The sequence below is a fragment of the Xylocopa sonorina genome, chromosome 4 (assembly GCF_050948175.1).
Source record: "Xylocopa sonorina isolate GNS202 chromosome 4, iyXylSono1_principal, whole genome shotgun sequence".
Classification (NCBI taxonomy): Eukaryota; Metazoa; Arthropoda; class Insecta; order Hymenoptera; family Apidae; genus Xylocopa; species Xylocopa sonorina.
The window spans coordinates 15,332,202-15,359,313 of record NC_135196.1 but is presented as its reverse complement, the minus strand read 5'-3'; the positions used below and the strand labels follow the sequence as shown (position 1 = coordinate 15,359,313).

The 27,112-nt window shown below is 49.8% G+C and overlaps 1 protein-coding gene across 5 annotated transcripts in view; it reads right to left on the bottom strand.

Moving 5' to 3' along the window:
* Nucleotides 1-27,112, bottom strand: part of Cut (homeobox protein, cut) — a 66,160-nt gene that overhangs the window by 22,847 nt on the left and 16,201 nt on the right. For 4 of the 5 annotated variants that reach the window (XM_076894084.1, XM_076894081.1, XM_076894083.1 and 1 more), the window contains exon 2: nucleotides 24,616-24,819. In XM_076894084.1, the coding sequence (XP_076750199.1) occupies nucleotides 24,616-24,819 (204 nt within the window). Of the gene's footprint in view, nucleotides 1-6,981; nucleotides 7,047-24,615; nucleotides 24,820-27,112 lie in introns of those variants that run through there. The other variant, XM_076894085.1, reaches the window with a different exon arrangement.

The following is a 27,112-nucleotide window of genomic DNA, read 5'->3' as shown; positions in this document are numbered from 1 at the left end:
TACCCACTTGTCTAATGACTGATCGGGCTTCGAGCTCAACCCTTTCCCTCCGACTCACCCTTCGCATCGGTCGGCAGAGCTTCTCCGGCAGCTCCGGGCCGCCCCCCGGCGAACGTATCTCGCCTCATTACACCGACTACGTGCCTTTGGCCGACATCTCGCGCTGCATCGACGCGCACAAAAATCCACCCTGACCAGGCGAGATCTTTTTTCGCTTTTAGAACCGAACAGATTCGTTCGACCGTTCTTCTTCCAATAGTTTCCGATCAGAATGTTTCCGCTCGATTACCGAAAGTTTCCGAACACACTCGTCCATCGATTGTCGTCGGTCGATCGTCGGGATTTGCTTATAATTTTTTCAAGAATTATGCACTCGCGCGACGGGCGATCATCTGTCCCACTTGGAGAAACGAGACACTTCCGTTCGGATTCCGTTTCTCTTTCAATTGACCCGGATTCGAGTTCGAACACCGTTCGCCGGAGCTAATTTCCTTTTCTCCCCTTTTCCCCATTTTACTTTTACTTTTTTCTATTCCTCGTAGGATCCAACTGGATCTCACCGGAACATATTTAAGAAGAAATATTTTGTTCGAGCGTTATCCCCGCGAAACCGTGGAAGGTGGAACGAAGGTAGCAAGGATGGTGACGCGGGACGAACGGATAAGAGGAGGGAGGCGGTGGTGGTAACATAGCTTGGAGCTTGGCACGAAGGGTAGAAGGCAGAATGTATGATATTTTATTTTAGCGTTCTTCTGGGCGCCGCTAGATAAGCCTCCGAGGATTTATGCTTATTACGACCGAGTACCAGCGAGGGCACTCTTTGCCGAAACCATTTCTGTACAGTGGTTGTTCCTCCCTCCCCTTGGCTTTCTCTCGTTTATCTTTGTTCTCGCTCTTATGGTCTCCCTCTATTCCATCCTCTCACCCCCCCCCCTCCCCCTTCCCTCTCTCTCTCTCTCTCTCTCTCTCTCCTCGTTCTGCCCCTATCTCTTCAGCGTTCCGCGTTGCTCTCAGCCGTTGGGCTTTGTTGCCAAGAGAATTGCTCTTTCTCAGTCTCAGATTCCCCTTCTTACGGTTTCGTTTCCTTTCTATCATTGTTTCCGTGACCCCTCTCGACTCTTCGTTCCTTTAAGCTTCCTTTTTCCTCGTTCTTCGATCTCCTACTCGATTCTCATTTAGAAACCCCTCTAATCCTTTGGTTGATTTTGTTTCTAATTTGTTATCTCGTGCCCTCGGAGGGAGATTTGATTTCACTTCACGCCCTTTGGTTCTGTATATATTATTTGTCTGGTGTATAGTATTTCCTTTCCAGTACGTTGCGTGCACGGCCACCGCGCGCCGTATTGTCGCGCTGGCTAATGAGAAAGTTGCGGGCACCGTGGACGAAACGAAACGAGATCCGAAGACGCGATTCCGTCTGTCTGGCCTCGACTGAATGAATTTAATTATTTCGTTATTTGTTCGATCGGGAGATGTAATCTGAATAGTAATTTTATTAATTTCATCGGAAAACTTACTAACAATGTAACTTTGGAACAGGCAACGGCTACGACATTCGAATTTCCGAGCATTCTAATTCGCGGTGTTATTCATAAGGTGGCGGTGAAAGTTTAAATTACAAATAACGAAAATTACGAGAATCGTTTAGACGGTCGAGTCGAAAAATTCGATAGTACATAAACGTGGAGCGCCGAAAATATAACGACGTTAGCACATACTACACGTTCCACGTTCAAGCTGAAGAGATCGCCGAGAACCCGGGCACGGGGGTTTCCTTCGCGTGGTCTAATTGGTGGATTCGAAGGGTGGAACTTCCCCGTAAAAACCAGCGCGATATCGAACGTACGTGTCCGCCGACGTTATATGGTTCCGCGTATGATACGTGTCGTTACTCACCCCCTCGGTCTTCCGCAACAGAAAACCGCACCCCGTGCCACCCCTAGCCGCCCCATGCCGGGCAATGCAAATCTCTTTTTCTCCGCGCGTCTCGGTTTTAAATGCCACCCCCTCCTCTCTCTCTCTCTCTTCCTCTTCTTCCTCACCTCTCCGTCTTTCTCCTTCGCCCGTTTCGTCTGCGCCTCCCTTACGCGGTCGGCTACCCTTTCCGCTTATATCGCTTTCTACCACCACCTCCACCTCCTTCGCCTCATCCTCCTTTCTCTCCTCTCCTTCCCCATTTTGCTCACCCTGTCCGCTGTGCGGTCTTTGTTCTTTCCACGGGCCAACTCCTGCAGCGTCGCAACCCTTCCTTCGCGGCGTCGCCCGCTCTTTTTGTCGTTGCGGCTTATTCGATACATTTATACGTACATGCATAGATACGTATACGTATGCATACATAAAATACATACGCACACGCGTATAATGTAGCACGCGTCTCTGACTCGGGTGGCAGGGGAGGCGGAGTGATATCGGAGACAAATGACGGACGGGTAAAAAACAAGGGGCCGCGGGGGACAATTTGCTAACTGTTGATCCGTGACGAGATGGAGGGACAAGGGGCGCCGGGCGACGCGACATAAGGGGTCGTAGCTTCGGAAGGTTTTCTTCAGGTACGTACACTATTGGCTAACGATTTTTGCCGTATAGTTTGTTTTTGCGTTTAACGCACGATCGAAGCGGCGAAACAATCTTTTCGATAGAGTGTTCCGTTTGATCCATGGTTTATCCCGGTATATAGGGATTATCGCACGAGATCATCGCGAGGAATACCTGTTTTTATTCAGAACTGGTCAGGAGATGCACAAGCAACCTCGACGGTGGGTCGTTTGGGGTTATTAGACGGTTCGAAAGGAAGAGGCAGGGAGAAAGGGTGCGGGCTAATGAACTTCCCATTGATTGGTTAAAATTTCGTTAATACCCTGACGTGTGCTACCATGGCTCGCGCCGGCTCCTCGGAGGTGTACACACAACCCCTCCGACCCTCCGTTCCTCTTTCTCGAGCTCACCTCGTTCGCCGACGAACACCCTCGTCCCACTCCGGGCCGAGGGCGAATTTCGAAGGGTGGCTGTGGGACGTTAGTTAGGCCTCTCCGCGGTGGTAGCTGAAGTACCAACACACCACCGCCATCGCTGCCGCCGCCGCCGCCGCCGCCGCCGCCGCCGCCACCACCACCACCACCACCACCATCACCACCACCACCATTACCTACCATCCTTGCCTGCCGCCTTTTATGACTGGAGGAAACTAACGAAATTTCCCTATCGGCGATCAATCCACCCCCGGGCCGACGAGCAACCCTTTTCATTGATCTACCGGCCTTCTCCGCTGAGGCTCAACCCCTTATCGTAACACCCTTTTGGTCGAGCGAGCGTCCCTCGCCGCGAATCACCCTCTATCCGCGGCATCCTCCATCGTTCTGTCTCTGCTTTTCTTCTTCCTGCCCCTCCCTTCGTCTTCGTCCCACAGCCCTAGCCACCCACACATCTTCCCTTACCCCTGACGAAATATTACCACCGTCCGAGCTTGTCCCCGGCGTTTCACGTAGGGCGCAGAAGAACCGGGCCTCGATGACGGATCTCTAATTTTAATATCGCTCCAGTTCCCTTTGAAGTACCCTTGTTAGGCATCGGGGTGGACCGACCCGAGGGTTTCTTCGCCCTCGCGGAACGCGACGGCACGTGTTGCGGGCCGGACTTACTAACCTCGGTGATAACCACGTATCGGCTGCGGCATCTCAGCGCTGGTGAAGCGCTGTCAGTTTTTTTTTCTTTTCTTTTATTTTTCACGGTAGGCGCTGAAAGATTCCAGACCTCAAGGGTTGCACGATTCCGGAAATTCGGTGCGGTAATACAACGATGTACTAAATTTCAAAACCAATCTATTTGCTCAGAAGACAAGTCTATTCTTTACAAAAAAGTCGTCACGCTTAACTAACGTGGATAGTGGCGAAAGTTTAATCATTTTTCGAAATCTATCAACTCAAAAGTCAATAATTGCGATCCACGTTGTAATAAATCCATAATCCACGTTCATACTCGTCCGTATTCTTTTCACGTCCTGAAGTGGAAATATTTCGGTGTAGCAGAGAGAGAGAGAGAGAGAGAGAGAGAGAGAGAGAGAGAGAGAGAGAGAGAGAGAGAGAGAGAGAAAAATGATTCCCAATAAAACGCGAAGGTTAGCAACGATATCGATAATTGCTAAATTACCTCTGAATTCCTACCATCGCTGACCCTTTCGCTCTTCTCGTGACATGCAACACACATACGACCGGCTTTAACAAGTTCGCTAAGTAAGTAATATCGTCCTGTTTTCGACAAACGTGAATCGAACGGTTCACGCTCCAAGATATTTAACTTGTACGTTAGTTATACATTTAATATCATTTTATAATGTTTATTTGTCTGCGAAGGAATTTAACAAGACCGTTTTATCATTAATAATTGTAATATTATACACTACTAAAATGTTACGAAAGAAATTTTCTTTGGTTCAATCGATTATTATTTGCATCTCACATTAAAGAGGGAGAGAGAGGGAGAGAGAGGGAGTTCAACAGCCCGACCTTGGTTCGTCCACTTCGGAAATCTTTCGACTCGTTCAAAGACCGATATAGACCTTCCAACTCGGTTGGAAACATGACCGTGGTGGTATAAGTAGAAAAACGGGAGAGAAAGGCGACAGAGGCGGGAAGAATAACAAGAAGAAAGAGAAGGAGGCGGTATGCCGGCCGGCCGGCCGGCCGGTGCGGATACGAACGCGTAATCCCTAACCTCAGGCAACGACGGGGTGAAAGAGACTAAGAGAGAGATAGAAGAACGAGAAGGTGGGTGGAGAGGATCGAAAGAAGTTTCTGACCCGCTTACAGGGAGTGCGAGCCTCAGAGTTCCCGCTACTTCACAAGAGTTTCCGAAGTGGCGAAGCAGACACCACCACCCTCTCTCTCTCTCTCTCTCTCTCTCTCTCTCTCTCTCTCTCTCTCTCTCTCTCTTTCCCTCGTTTCGATGCCACGACCACCCCAAGGCCCCTTCAATCCCCCGTTTCCGACCTGGTATCCTCCTTTCAAACACCCTACCACCGTCCAACGGTCTGCGTTGTCGGCTCTTCGTTGTTTGCCCCTTTAGCAGGCCCAACAGAGCGAGAAAACGAGCGAGAGAGAGAGAGAGAGAGAGAGAGAGAGAGAGAGAGAGAGAGAGAGAGAGAGAGAGAGAGAAAGGAGGTGTGAGCGGGGATGCAACCTTTACTTTCGCTGAACGGAGTGAAAGTGAACGCAGCCACGTTCCGCGTGCAACTGAACGCTCGCCGTTTAACTGGGACGTCTGGTACGCGCGGCTGCCGCATGTCTGCGAGCGAAACTGGGCCGTTCTGGAATTTCAAGTCGGCTTTTAGTCCCTGGGGGAGTCGGATTACTGGCAAACGCGAGATGAAAATCATTGATAATATTTTGATCAGCGATTTTTCCACGGATAATTTAAATAAACCCGAGACGGGTATGATTGAATCGGAACTGATTGGACAGATTGTGATTCGGGGGAGTAAGATTTTTGGCAACAACTATAATTTGAAATGTCGATTGAAAACGAATGTGTAAGAGGGCGAACGGTCGAAGAAGCAGGTTCGCAGCAAAGTGGTCGCAGCCTCGCAACACGATCGTGCAAGTCAAAAGTCCGTACCGAGGTTTCGCTTGTGTCTAGGTTATGCGAAGTAGAATGAGGAATCGGAGTCTGGATGGCGGTTACGATGGCGAAGGAAGGAGGAGAGGTGGAACGAGTGAGAGAAATAGACAGTGTCGGAGATAGTGGTAAGGCGGGGGTATGCAAGAGAGGATGGGTATGACGGTATATAGGTGGTACTAGGTGGTTTTAGCTTCATCTCGCTCGGTATCTTACACCGATATCTAACTCTCACTCCGTTCTAACCCTTTGCTGGGCGATTCATCCATCCCCTTCTCTCTTTATTTGAGTATAATTATTGATTATTGGACGACGGAAGGCCGGCTACTCTAGGACGTGGAGAAGGCAGGGTTGGTGTAGGTACCAACGTTCGAGAGGGTTGGCTGGAGGTTGAAGAACGGTAGGAGGGTGATTAAGCTATATGCCTGGCATATCCCACCCCTTGCTATCACCCTCTGGTCTTCCTCCCCCCTCCTCCTCCTCCGCCTCCTCCGCCTCCTCCTCCTCCTCCTCCTCGTTCGCCTCCTCCTCCTCCTCCCTCGCGTTCGTTCGCTCGCTCACTCGTCCTCCTTCTGCGTTCGCCTTTCACTCACCCCAACCCCTTTTGCCCGCTATCCGTTCTTCCGATACCACCGGGCGACTGTCTCTCTCTGTCTTTCTGTACTGACAATTAGACTGATAGGTATATCTTAGTCTGCTATCGATTTGATTCCACCCTATCGTATAGGGTGCACCCGCACACCCGGGCGAAATTTACATCGTGTATGCTACAACGACGTCGATCGCGGTGCCGTCCTACAGCACCTACTACCTCCCAACCCCGAATGGTGCCTGCCTGCCTGCCTGCCTGCCTGCCAGCCTGCCTGCTTACTGCCACCCCCTTCTTCCCCTTTCCCGGCTTCTTCCCTGTTCTCGCTCTCGTTCGTGTCCACCACCTCTCCGCCTTCGGAGCAGCCTTCGATTATAACCGAAACCCCTGCGCCTCGTCTCTATAGCGCCAATACATCCGCCTTCCAAGGGGTTGATTAGTGCATTACCACTCGAACTCGTTCCACCCTGTCCGACCGAAGAGGGAGAACATTCCCGTCGCAACCCCGTTCGCACCGAATTCACGCTCGTTCTCCGCGGTACCCCAGCCACCCTCCACCCCACCGACGATCTCGGTCTACGGCCTCTTCGCTTTTCGTCTGTCTCGCTTTGTCCTTTCGATTGGAGGACATTTTTTTTTTCCTTCGGTCTCGCCCGCTTATTACCCTTCCCGATCTGTCGGTATCCTCTTTCACTTTCGACGTAATCCTCGGAGCTGAATCTCCTACGGAGTCGCTTACCGATCTCGGTAATTGTGGGATTAATTATGAAAGTTACACTCACCCCCGCCATCCCTAACCCTGTATATCCGTGGACGGACCGCGATTAATTCGTAATTCCGCGTGGCGGGAAACTGCGTTGACTCACCTGGAATAGAAAACGAGAATCACGTGGTTAATCGATATCATTAGAACCGTCCTTAACGTCCGAGAGGACTGTCTCTCTCTCTCTCTCTCTCTCTCTCATCTATCTGTTCGTATTCGCGGAGACGAGATACTTATCGAAGTGGTGGTGCGTGAATTTCTGAAGGTAAGAGTTTCAAATGATTCAATACTTGTGTGTAAGCTGATCCAGTGATAGCTGTTTAGTGCTATGAGACTCGTAAAATGTCTCACTGTTATTAAACGCATTTGAATCCGCGGCTAGAAGAAATAGTGAAAATTCGGCAACGAATCGACACGCGAAAGTGCAGGTGGTGACGAACAGCGCGGATGTCGATTATTAAAACCCCGGTGAAAGCGAGTATCGACAGTGTCCCGCGCGTAGTCGCTCTATTAATTGTCGAATAATGAACGAAGTTAATCGACAGCTCGACGAGTGTCGAGCGTCGTCTCCCCACTCCCATCTGCCATCCCTCCCGTGGGACATCACCTTTATAACATTATATGACGAGCTAATGAAATTTTCATAGCGTCGAAATATCGATGGGCTACGCTCGATGCTTTGCATCGGTCTATCAATCACCCCTTCGGTGTACACACATGCACACCAGGCAGGTGCACACATCGATTACGGTGTCATCCCTTTCCCGGTTTGCGCCTTCGACGCACGCACCCCGGAATATAATTGACGTCCGCACACCCTATAAACGAGTGCCCGCTCGTTGTCATTCGGTTCAAAGTCGATTTTGATCGACGAGCTGATTCTCCGCGGTAAGGATAGCGAACGAGGGGTTAAACGTCGCGTCTTTCGCGGTAGAATACCAAATTCGATCTACGATGCGTTCTACGCGTGTATATACGCACGTGTTGGGGACAATAAGAAAAGGAAAGAGAAAAAAGCAATCGATGATAAAAGCTGGAAAGACGAGTATCTCCTCTAGGTACAGAGTTTGGCGAGCGTCCACGGGGACGTTAATCTCGCCAACGGGAGGGATTTTATCGCCTGCAACCCCCAAGTGACACGCGACTCGTCGTAAAAATCTCAGATGCCCCCTGGGCAGGTGAACACGCCAGTGCAGAGCAGTAGTAAATGTCGTTGGTTAATCGGTTTTCTCCGCGTGCACGTCCCGCGGAGTCACGTCCATCGTTGTACATGCACATGTCATACGCATAGATACGTGTATACTACGTGTACACGATGGTACAAATAAAATCTATAATAAAACTGTAATATTTATTTCTGGTTATTCTGATGCTAGAGAAACAGACGGGACCATGCTGTGGTACCATATCTCTAATAGCGTGCGTAGCATGACCATCGCATCGTGAAGCGATTGGTACTAGTGTCGCGCACTGCTCCACTCACGGACCTCCGAAATGCGACAGATTAATGAAAAGGAAAACTCGGAAAGGGAGAGAGAGAGAGAGAGAGAGAAAGAAAAGCTGAGAAACGCGTTACAACCCATAAACGGGACCAACGCAAAAGGAAAAACAGGCGCAAGATGAATAGCGGGGAGAAGAAGAAAAGAAGTGAAAAAAGGGAGTAGAAAGGGTAAAAGGAGGAAGAGAGAAAGAAGGTTGGTTGGTTATCCATGGTGACGTACGCGCGAGTGTGCGTTTTAGCAACACCAGCGCGTCGTTGACAAGCTTGTAAACCCATAAAGAAATTTCATAATAAATAGAGAAGTCGGTCCGGCGTCGTCAGTTTTTATCGAGCCAGAGAGAAATTACGCCCGAACCGACGCGCGATCGTGCACGTATCGTTCGAATTTACAATACTTGTTGGAGATATAAGAGGAGAAAGAGAAAAAGAAGAAAGGCAGGGAGAGAGAGAGAGAGAGAGAGAGAGAGAAACGGGGGTGTTATGCACCTACGATAGAACACAAGCGCGCGGCTGCGCGTGTGCGACCACGAGAGTTGGTGTCCGTTCAGTTTGCACGATAGGGAGGGCACGCGTACGCGAGCGATCGTTGGCTCGTTAGGCGGGAGAATATGAGGAAGCCGGTGTCGTGCCGATGTAGGTGGGAAAACCGCGGCTCAAGCGGCTCACGCGGCGGGTCTACGATTTTACGGTCCTCGATCGAGGACCGTATTTGATCTCGCAGCTTTCATTCTCGATAATAAACATTCTAATACGGTCTATCGTTTATTACGCACGCTAAGACTAAATGGTAACTGTTTCGCTATCGTGCGCAAAGTTACCAAGGGAAGAGAAGGAGGGGAATAATTGTACGATAGGAGGGCATCGGTTAGCGGAGGTCTGGCGAAATCGATGCGATATATTGAAACTGGAAGTGACTCGGGAGGATTAGAGTCGGTTGAACCGTCGTTAATCGATACCGAGTTACATCTATCGAGACGAGACGTGTCTCCTGACATTAAACGGTTGTAACAACGCTCGGTTAAACGGTTCACTTGGATTTACGCGGCTAGGTATTTCATAACGAAGCCGGACAGAATTTCAGGCGGAAAACGATATTTTCGAAGAAGATGAATCGTCAAGCGATACGTAAATTTTAAGGGAAACGGGGGAAGGAATCACAATGATTTCTTCTTCTTAATTATATTAATCACGGTGATTACATTTCCGTGAAGATATATTTGCCGTAATTGGACTGGCATAATTTTGCGTTAGCTGCATTAGTCGCGATAAAAATCGAATCAAATATTTGCTCCGCAAGGTTTTGGCAAACACGTCGCGAACGAAATTGGTAATCGATCTCGCTGGTTGCTCCTCGTCAAAGGGGCAAATTCTAAGCAAACAACTAGGAACCTGATTAATTAAAGGTGTCGCGGCCCGGTGACAAAGAGACACGAAGAGAGACCAACGACACCTAACCGGAACGGAACCCCGTAATGGCGGTAGGTCAATTCGCTCGATCGGCGTTACCGGCCGGCCATCCACCACCAGTGTATCGACAAGCGACTGCACGTCGAGTGTTCTTCCATAACGAACTCTGCGCGAAACAGAGCCTATCAGTAAGTATTGGTCGTTTATACGAAAATAATATAAGAAATTTCGAAAAAAGGTGCACGCGGTCCGCAGTAGCATCGACACGTACGCGTATACGTGTACAGAGTTACGCGGGGGGTTCTATCGATAATGCCCGGATTCTATCCAGCTGTTCGATAACGCGGCATATCCAATCCATAAGTTATCGAGACTTTGCGCGCCGTTAGCCACTGGTTGGCTACTACGGAACGTCATGCGGGTAGCTCCAACGATCGGTTATGATTTTTCCAATTTTCTATCGTTCCAGCTAACAACGATCAACTTGCTTGAAGGAAGAACAGCGAGCAATGGAACATGATCGACAATTATTTCGCATCGCCTTGGTTTCGCCTCTCTCACCCCTTGTGCTCGCAGCGGCGGGGGCGAATATTCGATCGCATGCAAGCAACTTTCTCGCCGCCGGCATTATTTTCACCGTGGAATCAATAATCCGGCCGGCACTTTGGTTTCTTGCTTTCGATTCGTGGTCGGTCGCGTCAGCCCCCGCGCTTCGCCGATCAACGAGAGGAGAACGGGGCACGAGCAAGACGTCGCGGTCCGACCCGAAACATAGAAGAAAATAATGGGTACCAGCCACTTAAACAATGATTTAAGACGGCCCTGTGAACTTTTGTGGTTCGTGTACCACCCGAGCCTTCTAATCGAGGAGCAGAAAGAAAAAAGAAGCCCGCCCCGGGGCGGGGGTGAGAGGGGGTGGAATGTACAACCGATAGTTGGATCGCGTGCTACGAAATCGTGGGAGTACTCCGGCGAACAAGGGTCGCCCGTTTCTCCTGCGTTACCTTTCTTCCTTTTCTTTCTCGTTTCTTTCGCTTCTTCTTCTTCTTCTTCTAAGTCGTCGAAGGAATAGAGCGGTGTACCGCCGCTGGCTAGCTGACAGGGGTTACTCAGAAACAGGGGAAAGTGGGACAAAAGCGATACAAAAGAGATTCGACTGGTGAAATGTTTAAAGACTCTGAAAAGTTTGTTGTCGCTGTTTTGGGAGGAAATACGGATTGGTACACGCGGTCCGGAAAGGACGCGAGGCGAAGTTCTAGAAGAAGTGGGGCGAAAATTTCGTGGCACTTGGGTCGAGCAAGAAGTTATTAGAGAAACGTAGAAACGATTATCGAATCGCCGTGTGTCGTCCGGTGAGATCGAGCGTTTTTTGCCGCGGTACACGAAACCGTGGGAAGACAAAGGAAGGCGATTAGTGTCATTTGGGGAATGCGGGAAGAATTTTTTTGCCGGCACCGCGGAATGCACGGCCCCTTCGGGAACGTTTCTCGTCCGTCCTGACGAGTGGTGTAACGGATCCGGTTAAGAAACGAACGTTCGATAATAATTTTCGGAATAATTTCACAGGAGATACTCGAGACGCCTTACGAGCCGTCGAAATTGAGCTAATTCTCGGCATCTTTGCGCTGGCAATCGACCATCGGGGACCGCTCACCGGCCACCCTCTTTTTTGTTCAGACGCGCAGCATTAGTCGCGGCAGAGATACATATATAAATACCTGGCCAGATACACCGTGATGTTGCCCATGGGGCCTACTTGGGTTCGCCGTTCGAGTATCTCTTGTCGAGTCCGTTTACCTACGTTTACGCCCGATAAAACACGAGTGTTTCGCGCAACGTTCAAGTCACCGGGAGTAGTAGGTGAGAATCGTAGGTCGATCGACGAGTATACGAGGGCCTGATCGGAGTAGGTTGCACGAGTAATCTCAGCCAATTTCTTTTATTAGGCGGCTCCTTTGCCTCGAAAGTGATCTCTCCTGGTTGAAGGAGGGTGGTATCTAAAGGTCCACCACCGTTAGGTAGAGGAGAGAGGATAGGGGAGAGGGAGACAAGCCTGTAATAAAGAGGGAAGAAAATTATCCGGGTATCGATACCTATTAAACTAATGAATTTAATCAGGCTGGATTGAAAATGCGGTGACTCGAGACGAGCCGGCTACCTGGCTGCCAGGGGTTTTCCTCTTTTCTCTTACTTTTTTCCATTTTCTTTTCTCTCCCATCTTACGGACGGACTCCGACGGACGGGCGTCGGAGATTAGATTTCTAAATTGGAAACGATTTCGGGTGTTGGTAGACGCGGTTGCGTATTTCTGGAGGGTGAAACAGGCGAGGAGGGGGGACGGTTCGCGTGGTTCCGAATCTCGGAATTAGCATATCTCGGCAAAGTGATCCCCCGGCTGTAATTGAATTATTCTTAAATTCCCATAAAATCGCGCAAAAATTACCGGGCCGTCGCACTTTCCACCACTCCCCGGCCCTTCGTCCCGCCGCGCGATATTGGACGCGATTAATTTTCTGGAACGTTACGCGAGCTTCGACGAATTCCGAGTTATCTCGATCGTGCCTCGGCTCGAGCCACTCTCTCCCCCTGTCAGCCTGGAATGATTCTTTAATTGGAGGGGTTCTCGATTATCCGCGTTGCGCGGCGCTGCGGCGGTGCTGCGGCGTCGTTGCACGCCGCCGGTTTCCTATTATATTATATTATATTACATTATATTATAGTATATTATACTGCTATATTATATTATATTATATCATGTTATGTTACGTTATGTTATGTTACGTTATGTTATGTTATGTTGTATTATATCGTGTTATATTATAGATTGCTGTCTCGCTTCGATTCTTTCGTGAAACGAAAATTTTTATCCAGTCCGGAGCAAACAGCATGGAATAGAAAATAGTATCGCGAGGGAAAGGGTCGACGGAAGAAAGTTTATCGAATCGTCGAAACGAAATCATCATCCGGAGAAGAGAATTAAATCCGGCCCCTCGAAGAAGAAAAGTGTTCGCGCCTGTCGAAGCGCGAGTAAATCAACCCCGAAAAACTAATCCTCGTCCGCGGTCGATTTTAACAAACATCTCGAAAAACTTCCCCGCCATCGCGAAAACTCCGCGTGGTACAGGCCACGATAATCGAAGGCCGGTGGTACACGCTCGAAGGGGTGGCTCCAATCAGCGGCACACGAGATACGCGTTTCTCTACTAGCATCCATCCACTTAAAACTAACTGCACACCGGGGAACGCGGCTCACCAAAGGCACTCGACGGTCCCTATGATAATTTTAATTTTAATTTCGATCGGATCCCTCGTACACGTTTCCCCAGTTTTACCCTTGTCGGGGAAGTTAAGGAGTCGATCGAAAAACGTAATCCTGGTTGAGCGTCAGGAGGAACCCGTCTTCCCCGTCTCTTTCTTCTTCCCTTTCCTTCCTCTTCGAACAGTGTTTATATGCTCGGCTTACACGTATTATATCGTAGTTTCCCTCCCAGAGCCCTCGTTCACCCTCTTCAATCGCGCGATGCATATGGCAATAGACGAAACAATGTTGGAAGAGAAATTAATTTCGTTAATCCGCACAAGTTTCCTCTCACTCTGTCAAGTGAACGAACGGTAGAGTCAACTAAAAGTTGAATAACAATTTACAACACCATTTGTAAATATACATATTACGCGGTGGTAATATTGTTTTAAATAGCACCTAGTTGCGTGCGATACGCACACGCGTAATATGAAACAGTAACACGAGTTTTAATTTCATTCGTACATCACGGATCGTTGACGAATGACCAACGACGGAAGTTCCAATAAACCGCTGGTGCCCTGAGATCACGATTCACAAATAACCTACCATCTGACTTCATTGTGGATCATGAGAGCTGCAACTTATCGTTAATACGGGTCATCTGTAATTCTATGAAATAAATTTCTCTCAGTTTCTGCGCTTACGAGTTATGCTCGTAATTTTACAAAAAAAAAAAAAGAAAAATCCAATCTCTCCGTTTCGCGAATCGATTTACACGTCCCTTTGCCGTAATTATTTACCATAAATATGTTGGACGATAAAATTGGAGTACAAGTTGAAAATTTCCACGGAAATTATCGGCTACGCTGGCGTGGAAAGTACATTCGAACTATTCCTTTTCTTGGCCTTTTTTGTTTTTTTTTGTTCTTTTTTTTCTTATTTTTTTTTCCTTTCATCGAACGAGTCGTAAATCGATTCCCGCGGCGACCTATAAGCGTGTTCGGTCGCGTTGCGACAAGGGAAACCACCTCGAGTTTCGCGGACGTCTGTCGCTGTAACGATGCTCTATAGATTTTTCGCCACGCGTACCATGCCATGACGTGGCAATAGCGCCGCGGAACGGTTATGTTTATTTCAGACGGCTGGTCGTGTCTATCAGCCACCTGCAACTTCTTGCTACCCTTGGCTGAAAATACTAGCAGCATTCTAGTATTGCGATTCGATTTCGCGACAAGATCTGCGAGCTATCGATTAAGTTTCCAATATTAATTAAAAGCGGAGCTGACCGTAAATCGTGTATGCGAATGAACACGTCGAACGATTCGATTTATTAGCGTATCCGGGATCGATTGGTACGATTCGGTGGCAGAGGAGAAGGGAGGTGAACGTAAGCGAGGAGAGCGTACGCAAACGGAACGGATGGGACGAAAGGCGGCGGGACGAGAAATCTTTTGGGCTCTAATTACCGTAATTAAATCGGAGAACTTACCCGATTCCCTGGTCGAGATCTCGAACCACCGCGCTCCCTCGAATTGCTCTCTCTCTCTCTCTCTTTCCCTCTCTCTCTCTCTTTCAGCCACCCCGCGAAGATCGCTTGCCGTGTAATCCGTTTTCTTTGCTGCGTCGCCGTCGTCGCGGATTTAACTAAAAATTATTCTCGCTGATCGTTCGCGGGTGAGAGACGCGTGCGAGCAAAGGGGTGCTGATACGAGTGGCGGCATATGGGGGTTACGAGGACCGAGCCCCCTCCCGCCCCCGGGAACGAGACCGGGAACCACCGATTCAGCCGCCGGTAGGTAATTTAAAACCGATAGAACGATTGGAAAAGTTTGCCATTTCGGTTCGTTCGATGATAAGGCATGCGTAATGAACGTTCACTTTTCGATGCGCGTGGGGGACGGGGATACGCACGACGATAGACGATCGACGATCGACGACTTGTCACGCACGCGGACGATTTGGAAATGATAGGAGGAAGAGACGGTCGCGGGACCATTCCATCCTTGGAGCGGGCGTCGAAGAGTAGTAGAGAGCACAGTAAGCTGTTTCACGAGATCGAACGGTGCCGCGCACGATTAGCCGAAATGTATAAACTTATTTATGTATTCGATGGCAGATAACCCCAGTTTCCCGCAACAGCCGTACCGACCATTGGCGTCGAGTTTCTTCGTATCGATAGCTTTGGCGTAATTTCCAAACATCTAACAAACGATACGTGAACCGTATTATACACGATATAATACAATTGTAACCTAGGATCGTGGAAAACACGATTGGATTCGAATTGGAACGCGAAGAGAGAATGGAGCGGAGGAGAATTTTCTGTGGAAACTCTCAGAAATTCACTCGTTTATCATTACGATATGGTCTCCCGTTCGGAAACAGCGTACGAAGGGAACCGGTTGATAAAGACTCCTTCTCGAGGAATGAACGTCGTCGGACGACCGCGCGATCATATACAGGAAGACTGTAAAGATAATCAGTACACGGACGAAGCTGGTTACGTATACACATGGGAGAGCGCCTAAAATTATCGAATCGGCTGATGAACTATTTCGTTCCGATCGGTCCACGCGCGGAAGTTGCTGCTGATAATTGATAAGGGGTCTCCGGTTTCGGGCACGCATACAAATGTATGTTACATACAACTACGTGTATACATACATACATATATATATATATATATAAATAGAACTGTAACGTGTCAGCGTTCGAAATTCGAATCGATTCGTCGATTAATCAACTTTGTTTAATGTATATAGTTGGTTATCTATCCGGATAGTCGGGTGAGGTCGGGTGAGGTGAATCTGAAAATCCAAGTTTTCGTGGGTGATCGCGAAAGCAACCCCTCGGAGTTACGGTCAGCGCGAACAGAGCCGAGCGAGGGTGGGTGCGATAAGCACGGGGATTGCGGCCGGACCGATCATTGGACGGCTTTGTGCCGGCAGTCGCATCGAATCACGATCACCGATCTGCCGGATAGAAGGTGCACCGCCGAAGGGATTTCCGGCGTAGATTGGCCCTAAGCAAATGACAAAGCACGGACAGAGGAGCGTGAATGACGGAGGGACGGGACGGGACGGTACGGGCCGGGACGGAACGGGACGGGACGGGACGGGACAGGAGATGGTGGGGAGCACGAGTAGCACGAGGAGGCTCGAAGTAACCGTAATCCTGAAACGGGGTGAGATCAGAGGGTGGTTTCCTTGGCCAGCCGCAATCTGTCCGTCCGACCGTCCGACCGTCCGGCAAAGCTCCAAGAAGCCTGGCCGACTGCCCTTTGGAGTTTAGAGCTGGACCGCGATGCGACCTGCACCCCTTATGTGCCGGGGAAATCGAGCGCTTACCATCTCGATCGCTTTATCTCCCGGTTCTCCGTTCTCACGCTAAACTTACTCCAGCTAAACTAGTCAACGGTAGTTGACTCGAGTATCCTAGTTTTTCGCGGCTATCTAAAAGTAACGCAGCAAACGTAAACCGTTTCGATGAGTCGCGCCCGGGCGTGTCTTGGCATAGTCAAACTATGCGTGTTGTCAAACCGTCGGAATTAACCTATCAACGCCCACCGCGACACCAGCCTGGCAAGAGTAATCGACATCGCATCGAGCATTTGAAAGTTCGCTTCAGCGAGTATCTTTGAAAGGGACGGAGAAATATTGCGAGCTGTTTTCTCAGCCGTTAAATCTGTACCGGGGCGAGCGGGGAAACCGCCCGGAGGAATTTCTTCGAGGACACTCGCGTCGAAAGATGAGATCCGCGTGCATCGGTGTTGTACACTACCGATTAATCGGCTGGTCTACTAAACAACATTGCAAACCTTTATCTCGAACATATTTTCACAGTACGACGAATGGCGAAAACTACGACACTTGGACAGCTCGATTTCGTTTCATCCTTTCATCCGGCGTGTTTCCCGCCTCGCAATGTCTCCGAGGGATACGATATAAAAGAAAGGAGAAAGTATTCGCGGGAAAGCGTTAACGAACCATTCGATTCGGATATCCAACTCGGCGAGTGTTTATCCGAAAACTTGGCCTCGACGAACGATAGAAGGGAGATGGAGAGAAAAAGGAAAGAAAGAGAGAAAAGGGAATAAAAAAAAAAAAAAAAAAAAAGTTGCTCCCCGGTCGGTGGCGAAGCGACGAAAATGCAAAGGGGGATGAATAGAAGCGCGGAAAACGAACCAGAGAAACAGCGAGCACGAGGGAGGGATGGGGCAGGCAGCAGCCGTCAAAAGTTGCCGAACTAATAGGACGATTTTCAGCGCGGAGCGTTTAATTAAATTAATTATATGCGCGCCTCGGTCGTAATATAAATTGTGAGCAAGCGTCGAGGACGAACGTGGGAGGGCGGGTGAGTTCCGGTTGCGCGCGGGCGAAACGGTGGGAAAATGCCGTCAAGCTGCGATCGCCAACTTTGATAGTTACGTTTCATCCATCTATCCCAAATACGTTTCCCGCGGACTGCTTCGACGTAAAGTTCGAAATCGGAACGTCGCAACATGCGCGCGACCGCGTGCATCTACACGCGTACCTATTATACGATGCAGTTGTCCGATGAAAGTTACGGTTTTGACGCTTGCCGCGGAAAGACAATGCCCGCTTCGAATGGAACACCGTTATCGTTTGCCTGCTCTACGATTCAATTTGAACGCGTTCTAGACGGACAGTGCCCGAACTCTTGTACTCGACGATTCTTAATCGTTAATTAACGAGACGTGGTTCAACACTAAGAGACAATCGCATTTGCGAATTTCCCCTACTAACGTTACGCGACATTTGCTCACTTTACGATAAGCATAAAACGTTTGTATAGATATATAAGAATCTAAACGAGAAAAGAGACGTCGTTCTTCCATCTCCGAACGGTAGGACGGGAGAAGGAAGAAGAAGTAGGAGGAGAATGCCGTCTAATCCGCAACAATCGAGTACGCCGCGAGGTTCGTCGAGTGCCATCGGGGTTGCAATTTTCCCCCTGTTTCGCGTGGAGTGGTCGAAAAGGTTCGAAAGGTCTCCGCGGCTTCCTTCGGTCGCGCACGCGCGCCTCTTCTCCTCGACGTTTGCACACACGCGGCCACGCGGCCGCGGATAACAAAGCGGGAGGGTGGCTGGGAGCCACCGTGCGGTTTCTACGTCTCCGGGTAAAGCGGCGTAGGGTGTACGCGCGTTTAACCGGGGGTAAACGGGGAACTTTCCGGGCGTACGCGGCGATCCTTGCGAGCCAGACGGTAAATACATTTTTAAATAAGAGTTTTTTACTCTCCGCACCCTCCGCCCTTCTCCCATCGCCGTGCCACTAGCGGAATTTATAACGTTATCCACGGACCGGGCCAGTCTCCTCCGATTTCCCGTTTGTTCCGTGCGAACCTCCAGTTCAGATAACTTACAGCTACGGTAAACAGATAAATAAGAATAATTACTCCCAACACTGTTTACCGTTACATACATATACTATTATACCATAATACCTATGGTCTACCATAGAAGTAGAAGTGATTCGGAAGCTGAAACCGTGGTCCGCGTCTTCGACTCGTCTTCTCTACGGATTCGTTTCTTTTTCATTTTCTTTCCCTCTTCTGAAACCGCCCCTCCCCCGGCAGACTGCCGCGTACTCGTCGCTCGAATTCAATTGTGATTGATCACCGACGGTGATTGAGGATTCGAAATGAAAGCCTCTGCGGTCTCTCGGTGGCAAAGACAAAAAGACGAGTCGGTCCCCTTCTCGCACCGTTCTCCTCCGGCTACTTGCCGCTCTTTCTTTTTTCTCTCGCGACTGACCGCTCGCGAGCCGCTACTAATAGCTGGTACCGATCGATTCGAAATATCACAACTGTGACAAGTGTGACCGCGATAGTTCCGAACCGAGTACGAAAATCGGGTTAAAAAGAAACGAGCTAATCATAATTCGATGGAAACGAGTAGGTGTAGAGGGGAATAAAAAGTGGTCGAGAGAAGAAGAAGTAGAAGAAGAAGAAGAAGAAGAGGAGGAGGAGGAGGATGGAGACGGGGAACAATTCGGTTTCGAACGAGCACGAAATCGTATAAAGCCCCCCGACAATGCGGAACACAATCTAAGAACTCGAGCGTTACGTTACACAGGTTGCGTAATAATGCACCGTCCGCGGTTTGGACACGGATAGCAGCGATACACGCTCAGTTTTTGTTCGGCCGCGAATAAACGTCGCGGGAGAATTCTTATCTGACGATAATTCAGCGCGGTCTGTATCGCACGCTCGATTTACTGTACGCTTCGCGAACCGCGCCGCCAAGGAATGTCGGCCCGTTATTATTACACTTTCGAACCTATATTCCGCGAGCGTTGTTGCGCGCGTGAATTGCGAGCCCGCGGCTAACGAGCCTTTGACACGTTGCCAATCCAACTGTATACGCACCCGCTGAAAACTCGGAATTGTCCCCTGCCGATGAGGCACACCGGTTGTTACGTTATTTCGCAACCGCGATCGTCTTTGTAAATTTGTAAATTTTCAGACGCCGTGGAATTTTCCTTTCACCGATAAAGTCGATCGAGGGAGATCGAGAGGGAGATCGAGAGGGAGATGGAAAGATTTCGGGTAGTCGCACAGCGATGAGGGAGAGAGTGGTCGTCCCCATCGTGGCGGATTAATCGTGAATTATCAATCGACAGAGAGTCGAGTCGAAAACCGAAGGAGAATCGCGGCACCCTTCGGTTCCGGAGGGAGAGAACGACTACGACGACGACTACGACGACGACGACGACGACGACGACGACGACGCTTCTGGTTAATCGCGTTTGCGGAAAAACGGAGATAATTTCTGGTCGGCCGTCTGGACGATGGAGCCAGCCGTGTACGAGGAAAAGGCACACGACGGCGAGTCGGGTATGGTGATGGTGGTGGTGGTGGTAGTAGTAGTAGTAGTAGGAGGAGTGAGGGTGAAAAAGTGAGGTCGTAGGTGATCTCTTGCCGTGTATGAGGGGTTGGAAGCTCGGCCAGCCTTCAGGAGGGTAGGAAGGGTAGGGATTGATATTCGCGGGCACACGGAATTTTTAACTAGCCCGGCCGGCCTTTAGTCGTTCCGCCGCGAAAGCGCAGCAGAAAAGTTATGAATCTAATTTTCAGCGTATTTGTGTCTCAGCCACCCCGGTGCCATCCCTTTGCTCCGCCACCCGCCACCGGGAACACCTATATCAATCCCCCTTTTCCGTGTCCCTGTCTCTTTCCTCGTCCCTGAATACACCGCGTCCCCTCTTCCTCTCCACTGTCTTTCCGTCTCTCCGCCTCTTCCGTCGTTCGCTTTCGCGTAATAAAGCGCGCCGCGGCTTCGTTAGGTTTTTATCTCGGCCAGGAAAAAAAAATTAATTTCGAGAGACGCGATGGTTTTTTCAGCCGCCCTCCCCGAACACGGTCCTCCGAGTTTCCCGTTTCGTTTCGTTTCGTTTCGTTTCGTTTCGTTTCGTTACGAGACGAAGGGTTGTTGTCCAAAGTTTAATAGAAAATGGTCGAGGATCGTGCGATTTCTCTCATCACCGTTCGGTACGTACGATGTTACGAGTTTTCGCGATGGTTCGCGTGCTCGATGAAATATACTTAAAACCGTAATTACGATATAATCAGCGGCCGCCGTGACCAGATACGCATCTCGGGGATGAAAGAAAAGGGGGATCGATCGGACCAGTTGAAACTGGGAAACCCTTTTTAAAAGTAGGTATACACCCTCCGTAGGAAGGGCAAAGGGGGCGGTTTAACCGCTGCCGTTCAGTCTCCTCCTTCCCCCGTGTGCAGTCCGGCGACGCACACACGCGCACACGTGGCGCGACGTACGATCGTAGTAGTAGGGGAAGCCGAGTTTTACACACATCGCGTAAAAGTTAGTTCCTAATTATTCAGATTTTCTAATTAATGTTTCAGCCGACGATGATGGAGCATCCGGCTCGTCTTTCCTCTCTCCCTCTTTTTTCCTTTATCGAGAGCGTGCACATGCACCGGTACCCCGGGCTCTCGGTATCGAGCGCGTCTTCCCTTCCCTCCTTATTTCTAATTGTCTCGATCGTGCTCTCTCTCTCTCTCTCTCTCTCTCTCTCTCTCTCTCTCTCTCTCTCTCTCTCTCTCTCTCTCTCTCTCTCTCGAGCTGGGAAATTATCATAGCATCATTGGGCGATGGCGTTGGTTGAAACGAACTAGAAACGAGAAATCCGTCGTGGATACGCGTCGTGGTTACAGCGGGGTTGGGTGGAACATCCCGCGTTGATGAGAGACGCGTATCGTCCTCGTTCGGAACGCAATTTCACCGGTTACACAGACAGAGCTATATTTTTTTGGTAGTACTTGAAACTTGGGAAATTCGTAGATCGTTCGCAGATTTTCGACAGTGTTGTACGATACGGCACGCAACACCGTTATTGGCTACACGCGTAATTACACAGACCTTTCTCGTGGGTAACTCGAGAGATTAACCAATTTTTTTATCGGCGAGGCAAATGTTTGGACTCGGTGTGTTTAAAGAATTTTGCTGACGACACAAATGTTACAAGGTAGTACAGAGAATTTGTGGCTGGTGGTGAAATCGAAATTTATGATACCGTCTATAGATTGTGTACTCGTTTAACGCAAACGACGTTACGGATATACGAACGAACAGCTGGCTTTATCGTTTTCTAGGGAGAAGGGAAAAGATGGGAGGCTGGAACGGTCGAAATTGGTCGCGGATACGCGTATGTATATAAGCGGGTATAATGGGCGCGTGTACGGTTTCGCAAGAAAACCGTTGGTATCGAGTACTCGGTTTAGTTATTGTTAGAGAGATAAGTGTACCGGCAGCAGAGAGAGTCCATGGCGATTGTTTGTCGCGGCGCGTATTGCGCACTCGATTGCTCGTTATCGGGGCAATTATCAGGAAATCTTGGTAGTATCAGAGCAAATAGCGTAATAAGCGATCGGTCGAGCGGCGTGGGGCGGCGCGAGGCGGCGTGAAGCGGCGCGAAGCGGCGCGAGGCGGCGGGACGGCGCGGCGGCGTTGGAACACAGCATGGCTGCGGTCGTCGATATCTCCGCGATGGCTTCTTGGTCCATGCGAGAGAGTACCCTTGCCTTACCGGTTGCTTACTTACTCACTTTTAAATACGTAAGTATAGTTACTCGAAGCAGGAAGTCTGGCCGGCCGCGAAAGATCGTACCTTCTCGTCGTCCCTCGCTCGGGACGAGAGCGGAGAGGCGCGAATAGCGTTCTCGGTTATTTCTTGATCTATCGCTCCGTGGGTACATTAGCCAACGTGTTTTGAAACACTCGCCGAGCGTATTTGTGTTGGCATCGGCGGCGCGTTGTCTCTCTTTCATCTCGCCACGGTGCCAGGCTCTTCGGTTGGCGTGTAACGCGCCGCGAAACGTAGAAACAAAGTCGTTAGAGGTCTAATTGCGAACACTTTTCCGTCACGAGGATGCCTGCTGTCCTTGATCTCGTGATTTTTCCCCGCGAACAGATCAAAGATCCGATCGGTCGCGTCGCACCAGCAGCAGCTCCGTCAATCGTTCTTGGCGACGCGAGCCAACGCTTGCCATACTTTTCGCATCGGACGAGGAGGCGATCGTTATTCGAAATGGCACTCGTTCGATTCCGTTCGATAAAAGATCGGCTAAAGCGTTCGAGCATCGATACTCGCTACTTGGTAATTACCGCGCTTATCTAACACGTGATCTCCGACTTGGCAATTTTTGCCAACTCGTATCTCGTATACATCGAGATAGAACAACCAGGATTGTTATCAATTTCTTGCGTTATCAAGCGCGATTTATCGAAAATGTGAAAGCGTCCTATCGACCATCGTTAAGACGTTTGAGATTTGTGGTGTCGCGATAAAATTTATTTGCTGCTACGTAGATGCCAGACATACGTGTATTCGATCAGTTTTTGAAGCGTAAGCATTGTTTGCCTGATGGTAAAACACATTTCCACGTTTCCTTCGATTTTCGATTTCGTATTTTCTTCAGCATTGCAAACGAACGTAACGTTGCGCAATGTGTTTGAATAACACGTGGCTGGAAACAAAAAAATCCATCGTCGCTGGATCCGAGCGCGTTATTTATCGTATAATCGAGAAGCTACACACACACACACACACACACACACACTCGGTACATTAAATCGGTCGCGTTGGCATTGATTTCCTTTGCGTCGTCTGGTAGCCGGCGATAATGGCCACCCTCCGACCGAGTCTACTCCTCGGCCAGGCTACGACACTGTCGCATTATTTACTGGTGATTATCGCCGTCCGGGCCAGCGATCGGCCCGGTTCCACCATTCTTACTTCCCTCTATTCGCACCCCTTAATCGAGGAATAATAAAAATCATCCCCGTTACGCGATGGCTTCTCAATAAAGACATTGTCCGCGGAACAAATTCTTATCCATGAAAAGGCGTTATTGCCGAAGCTCTCTCGTAGCTGTTACCCTTCGACGAAGGGAAGTTTGAAAAAGAGTCACGCGGGGGTTGGATTATCGGCTTCAAGATTACAACCGGCTGAAGCGAACGATTTCCTTCGAATACGGGAATACCGGAGCAACCGGTGTGGAAAGTGGAAGCGGTTGGGGCGGCGATAGAGGGTGGAAAGGGGTAGGTAGCGGCATTATTGGCCCTAAGCAGGATACTTATTGAACTCTTAGCGGTGTTTTTATCACTCGTTTCTGGCGTTTGCTTGCTCGCTTGCTTGCTCGCTTACTCTCGCTCGCACGCGCCGGAACACGCTCTCGTCGGCTACACTGCCTGCCGCCTACTACCGTCGCGCTTCAAGTGTTTTCGCCTTTTGTTTAAAAGAGTCGTTCGTTCCCTCCGCCTGGCATTATGCACCCTCCGCGCGAAGGCCCGCGAAAAGTTCCTCCAAGACTACGTTCCGTAAACCGGCAGGCTGAAGGGTTTGACCACTTTGTGTCCAAACCCTTCTTCCAGAGTGGAATCGGGGGCCGCTTTTTAAATGCGGCAGCATCGACGCCAATTCCTTTCAGATACGATATCCACTACTCGTACAACAACTGGCTCGTTACTTTAAGTAGTTTCGATTCGATACGATTCGATTCGACTCGATTAATCGCGAATGGGCGATTAGCGAACGAGTAGAACGGGTGGATAGAACGCGAACCGTCTCCGTCGAATTCGAAACGAGTCTCAGCTCAGGCCGAATGAATATTCATCGATACACCGCATCTCCTATTTATGATCTTCTTTCATTACCAATTCCGTCGGTTCGCGGACTGCCATTAGTCACACTTTGCGTATCACAGAGCCCGATTCGAGGCGTTTATCACGAATCGGGAAGGTGAAGTGCACTCGGGGATGAATTTCACCGGTTGATACGCCGGGCGCGTGCTCGCGCGTACGAAGAGAGAGAGAGAGAGAGAGAGATTGAGTAGGGGGATACACCACGTGCTCTATCGAGTACTCGCACGTCTCTCGGTATAGTTTGGTTGAACGCGCAGCAGTCGGCGTGCATCGAAAGGAAAGACAGATTTAGGAAAATATGACGGGACTCACCTCTTTGTCCTTCGCTTGTAGTTCCTGTTCCAGGTTACTGTTCGGCGTCCTCCTGGGATTGCTCGCATCGTGTACCTGCTGTACCTGATCGCTTCCCTGTGGAGTCTGAGACAATTTTTGTCCCTCAGTCTTCGAGTTCCCATCATTTGCCGCGGCGAGTTGTTCCTTTAACGCGGAAACTTCCTTTTCCGCCAATGTCGCCCTCTAGAATCAAACGAAACAGCGAATCGGATTTCGATACAATCGGTTGCGTTTATATAGAGATACGCTTATTCTCGCAAGAGCGGACGTGAGCGCAAGAAACGGTAACGACAAACATGTGCGTCCTCGGGCCGGGTTTCCAGCGGTTTGCCTATTCAATCGATCGGTACATCAACGGCATATGTTAAACTCATTAATTCGCATCTGGAAACACTAGCAGAGAGTAAGCGATATACATCGGCCAGTACCTCTAGGTAACCGATCGATTATTAGTATTAAGAAAATTTTTTTGTTTTTTTTTTTATTTTTTTTTTTTCTATTAAAAGACGATCGACACGACGAGTGACACGGGTGGAGGATCGGAAAATAAGACGTCCGGTCGCGAGGAGGAAGAAAGACGTAAGCGAGTAAATAAGTACGTGGTTCGCGGGCAAGTACGGGGGAGGGCGAGGGAGTTTTAGTAACGACTCATTGTTTCCTGCGAAAAGCCTTGACGATGTTATCGATAATTACGAAATGAATAGGAAATGATACGGGAAGCATAAATACGTAGCCGAGAGCTCGGTGCACATCCGTCCATCGGAATGGCGGAGGGGTATCGATAGGCTGTCGAGGTTCGTGCCGAGTTTGCGTGTGCGTACGTATATGCTATGCGTTATGTATGTACATAGCCGGTGTGTCGCACGAGTGGCTGCTAAAGTGCGGCAGAGCCAGTGGCGGTGGAACGAAGGGAGGGAGGTAAAAGCGAGCAAGCAAGGAAGCAAGCAGGCAGGCAGGAGGGCGTTAGTCAATGGAGCTAAGGCTGATGGAGAGGATCGAGGAGATCGCCGATAAAGATCGTCCGCCCGCGATCGTCACATTAGCGGCGGAAGTCGTTGAAAGATAATGGCTTCTTTGAACGTTCCTAACGACGCTGCTTTTGTCGTTGTTCTATCAACAATCGGCTGTTAAGAATTTAAGTTGGCCGATTACGGGAAACTCGAGCGGTCCTTTCCTTCTTTTTCCGATTACTCCCGCTCGATTCTTCGATCATTGATTTCTAATAGATATATCCACTCGAAGCTCTAGAGAAGGTATATCGGCGAATGAATCGTCTCTCTACAGACGCTGGATTACAACGTTTGCCTAAACTGACGGTTATCCGAGTTTGACGGCGCGGCACAAGCATCGATCGATCCACGGCCACTCACCGATTCGATACACGTGATCGCTACGGGAGTGCTTTCAGGCTGGGTGGTCACGCACTTTCGGATCAACTCGGGTCTCGCGTATCCCCGATTTGGCGATTGTCCGTCAAGGAGAAGAAGAAGGAGTAGTATAATTCTGAAACGAAATGGGCCATCGCGAATGACCACGCGTTCAAGCTGGCACAGCATACGCGCGCACGCACGCACGCACGCACGCACGCACGCACGCACGGCATGCAAGTGTCGCAGCTGGCGGCGCGCAGTGTCGTAGCCCGTCAAACGCCGAGCATTCTTTGTGCACCGCCAGTAGAATATCCCGAATAGATCAGCCTCCCTCTCGCGGCTCGCTGCATCTACTCTGCCTGTCGCGCGCGGGTCCATCTATTTTTACGCCCAGCGCGAATCATCAACCCGTCTCGTTCTTTTCTATTTATCCTCGTCTTTCCGACTTTTTCTCTTTCTCACTTTCTCCCTCTCTCCCGCTCTCCACTATCGCCGATTAATTGACATTAATCGATCGATGATCTCGTTGAAATTTGTTTTCGACGTAGACACGTCTCGTGGTTATCCGCGCTGAACGCCAGCAAACTATGCGCGGTGATGGCGCGTGACGCGATGGCAAGAAAGGGAGGAATACCTTGGACCAGCCGTCTCTTTATAATCTCCCGCGGAGTAACGGAAGGGGGCTGGGGCAAGGCTGGATCACCCGTTTACGACTAGCGACAGTGTTGTATTTTTTTCGAGGTGGACGGAGGTGCGAGAGAGACGATATTTCAAATTTTCTCATTACACCTCGAGGTGCGAATGATCTTCACCTCCTTCTACCCACCCCTCTTATACCCGCCTCGTTCTCTTGGGCTCTCACCCCCTTCAGCGGCACACGGCGTTCCTTCGCCGTGGCACCCTATCTAGCACAGCAGGCCCTCTTTATCCCACCGTAGTGTAACGTAGCGCCGTTCCACCACCTCCCCCAATCACCTCCCCACAGCACCCTTCTTCAATCTCACACCAACCAGCCATCAGAGCGAACCCCTCTCTTGTATTTATTATTAAGATATCGACCGGCTCTACAAGTCCCGGGTACACGTTACCTACTACGACGTGCAATA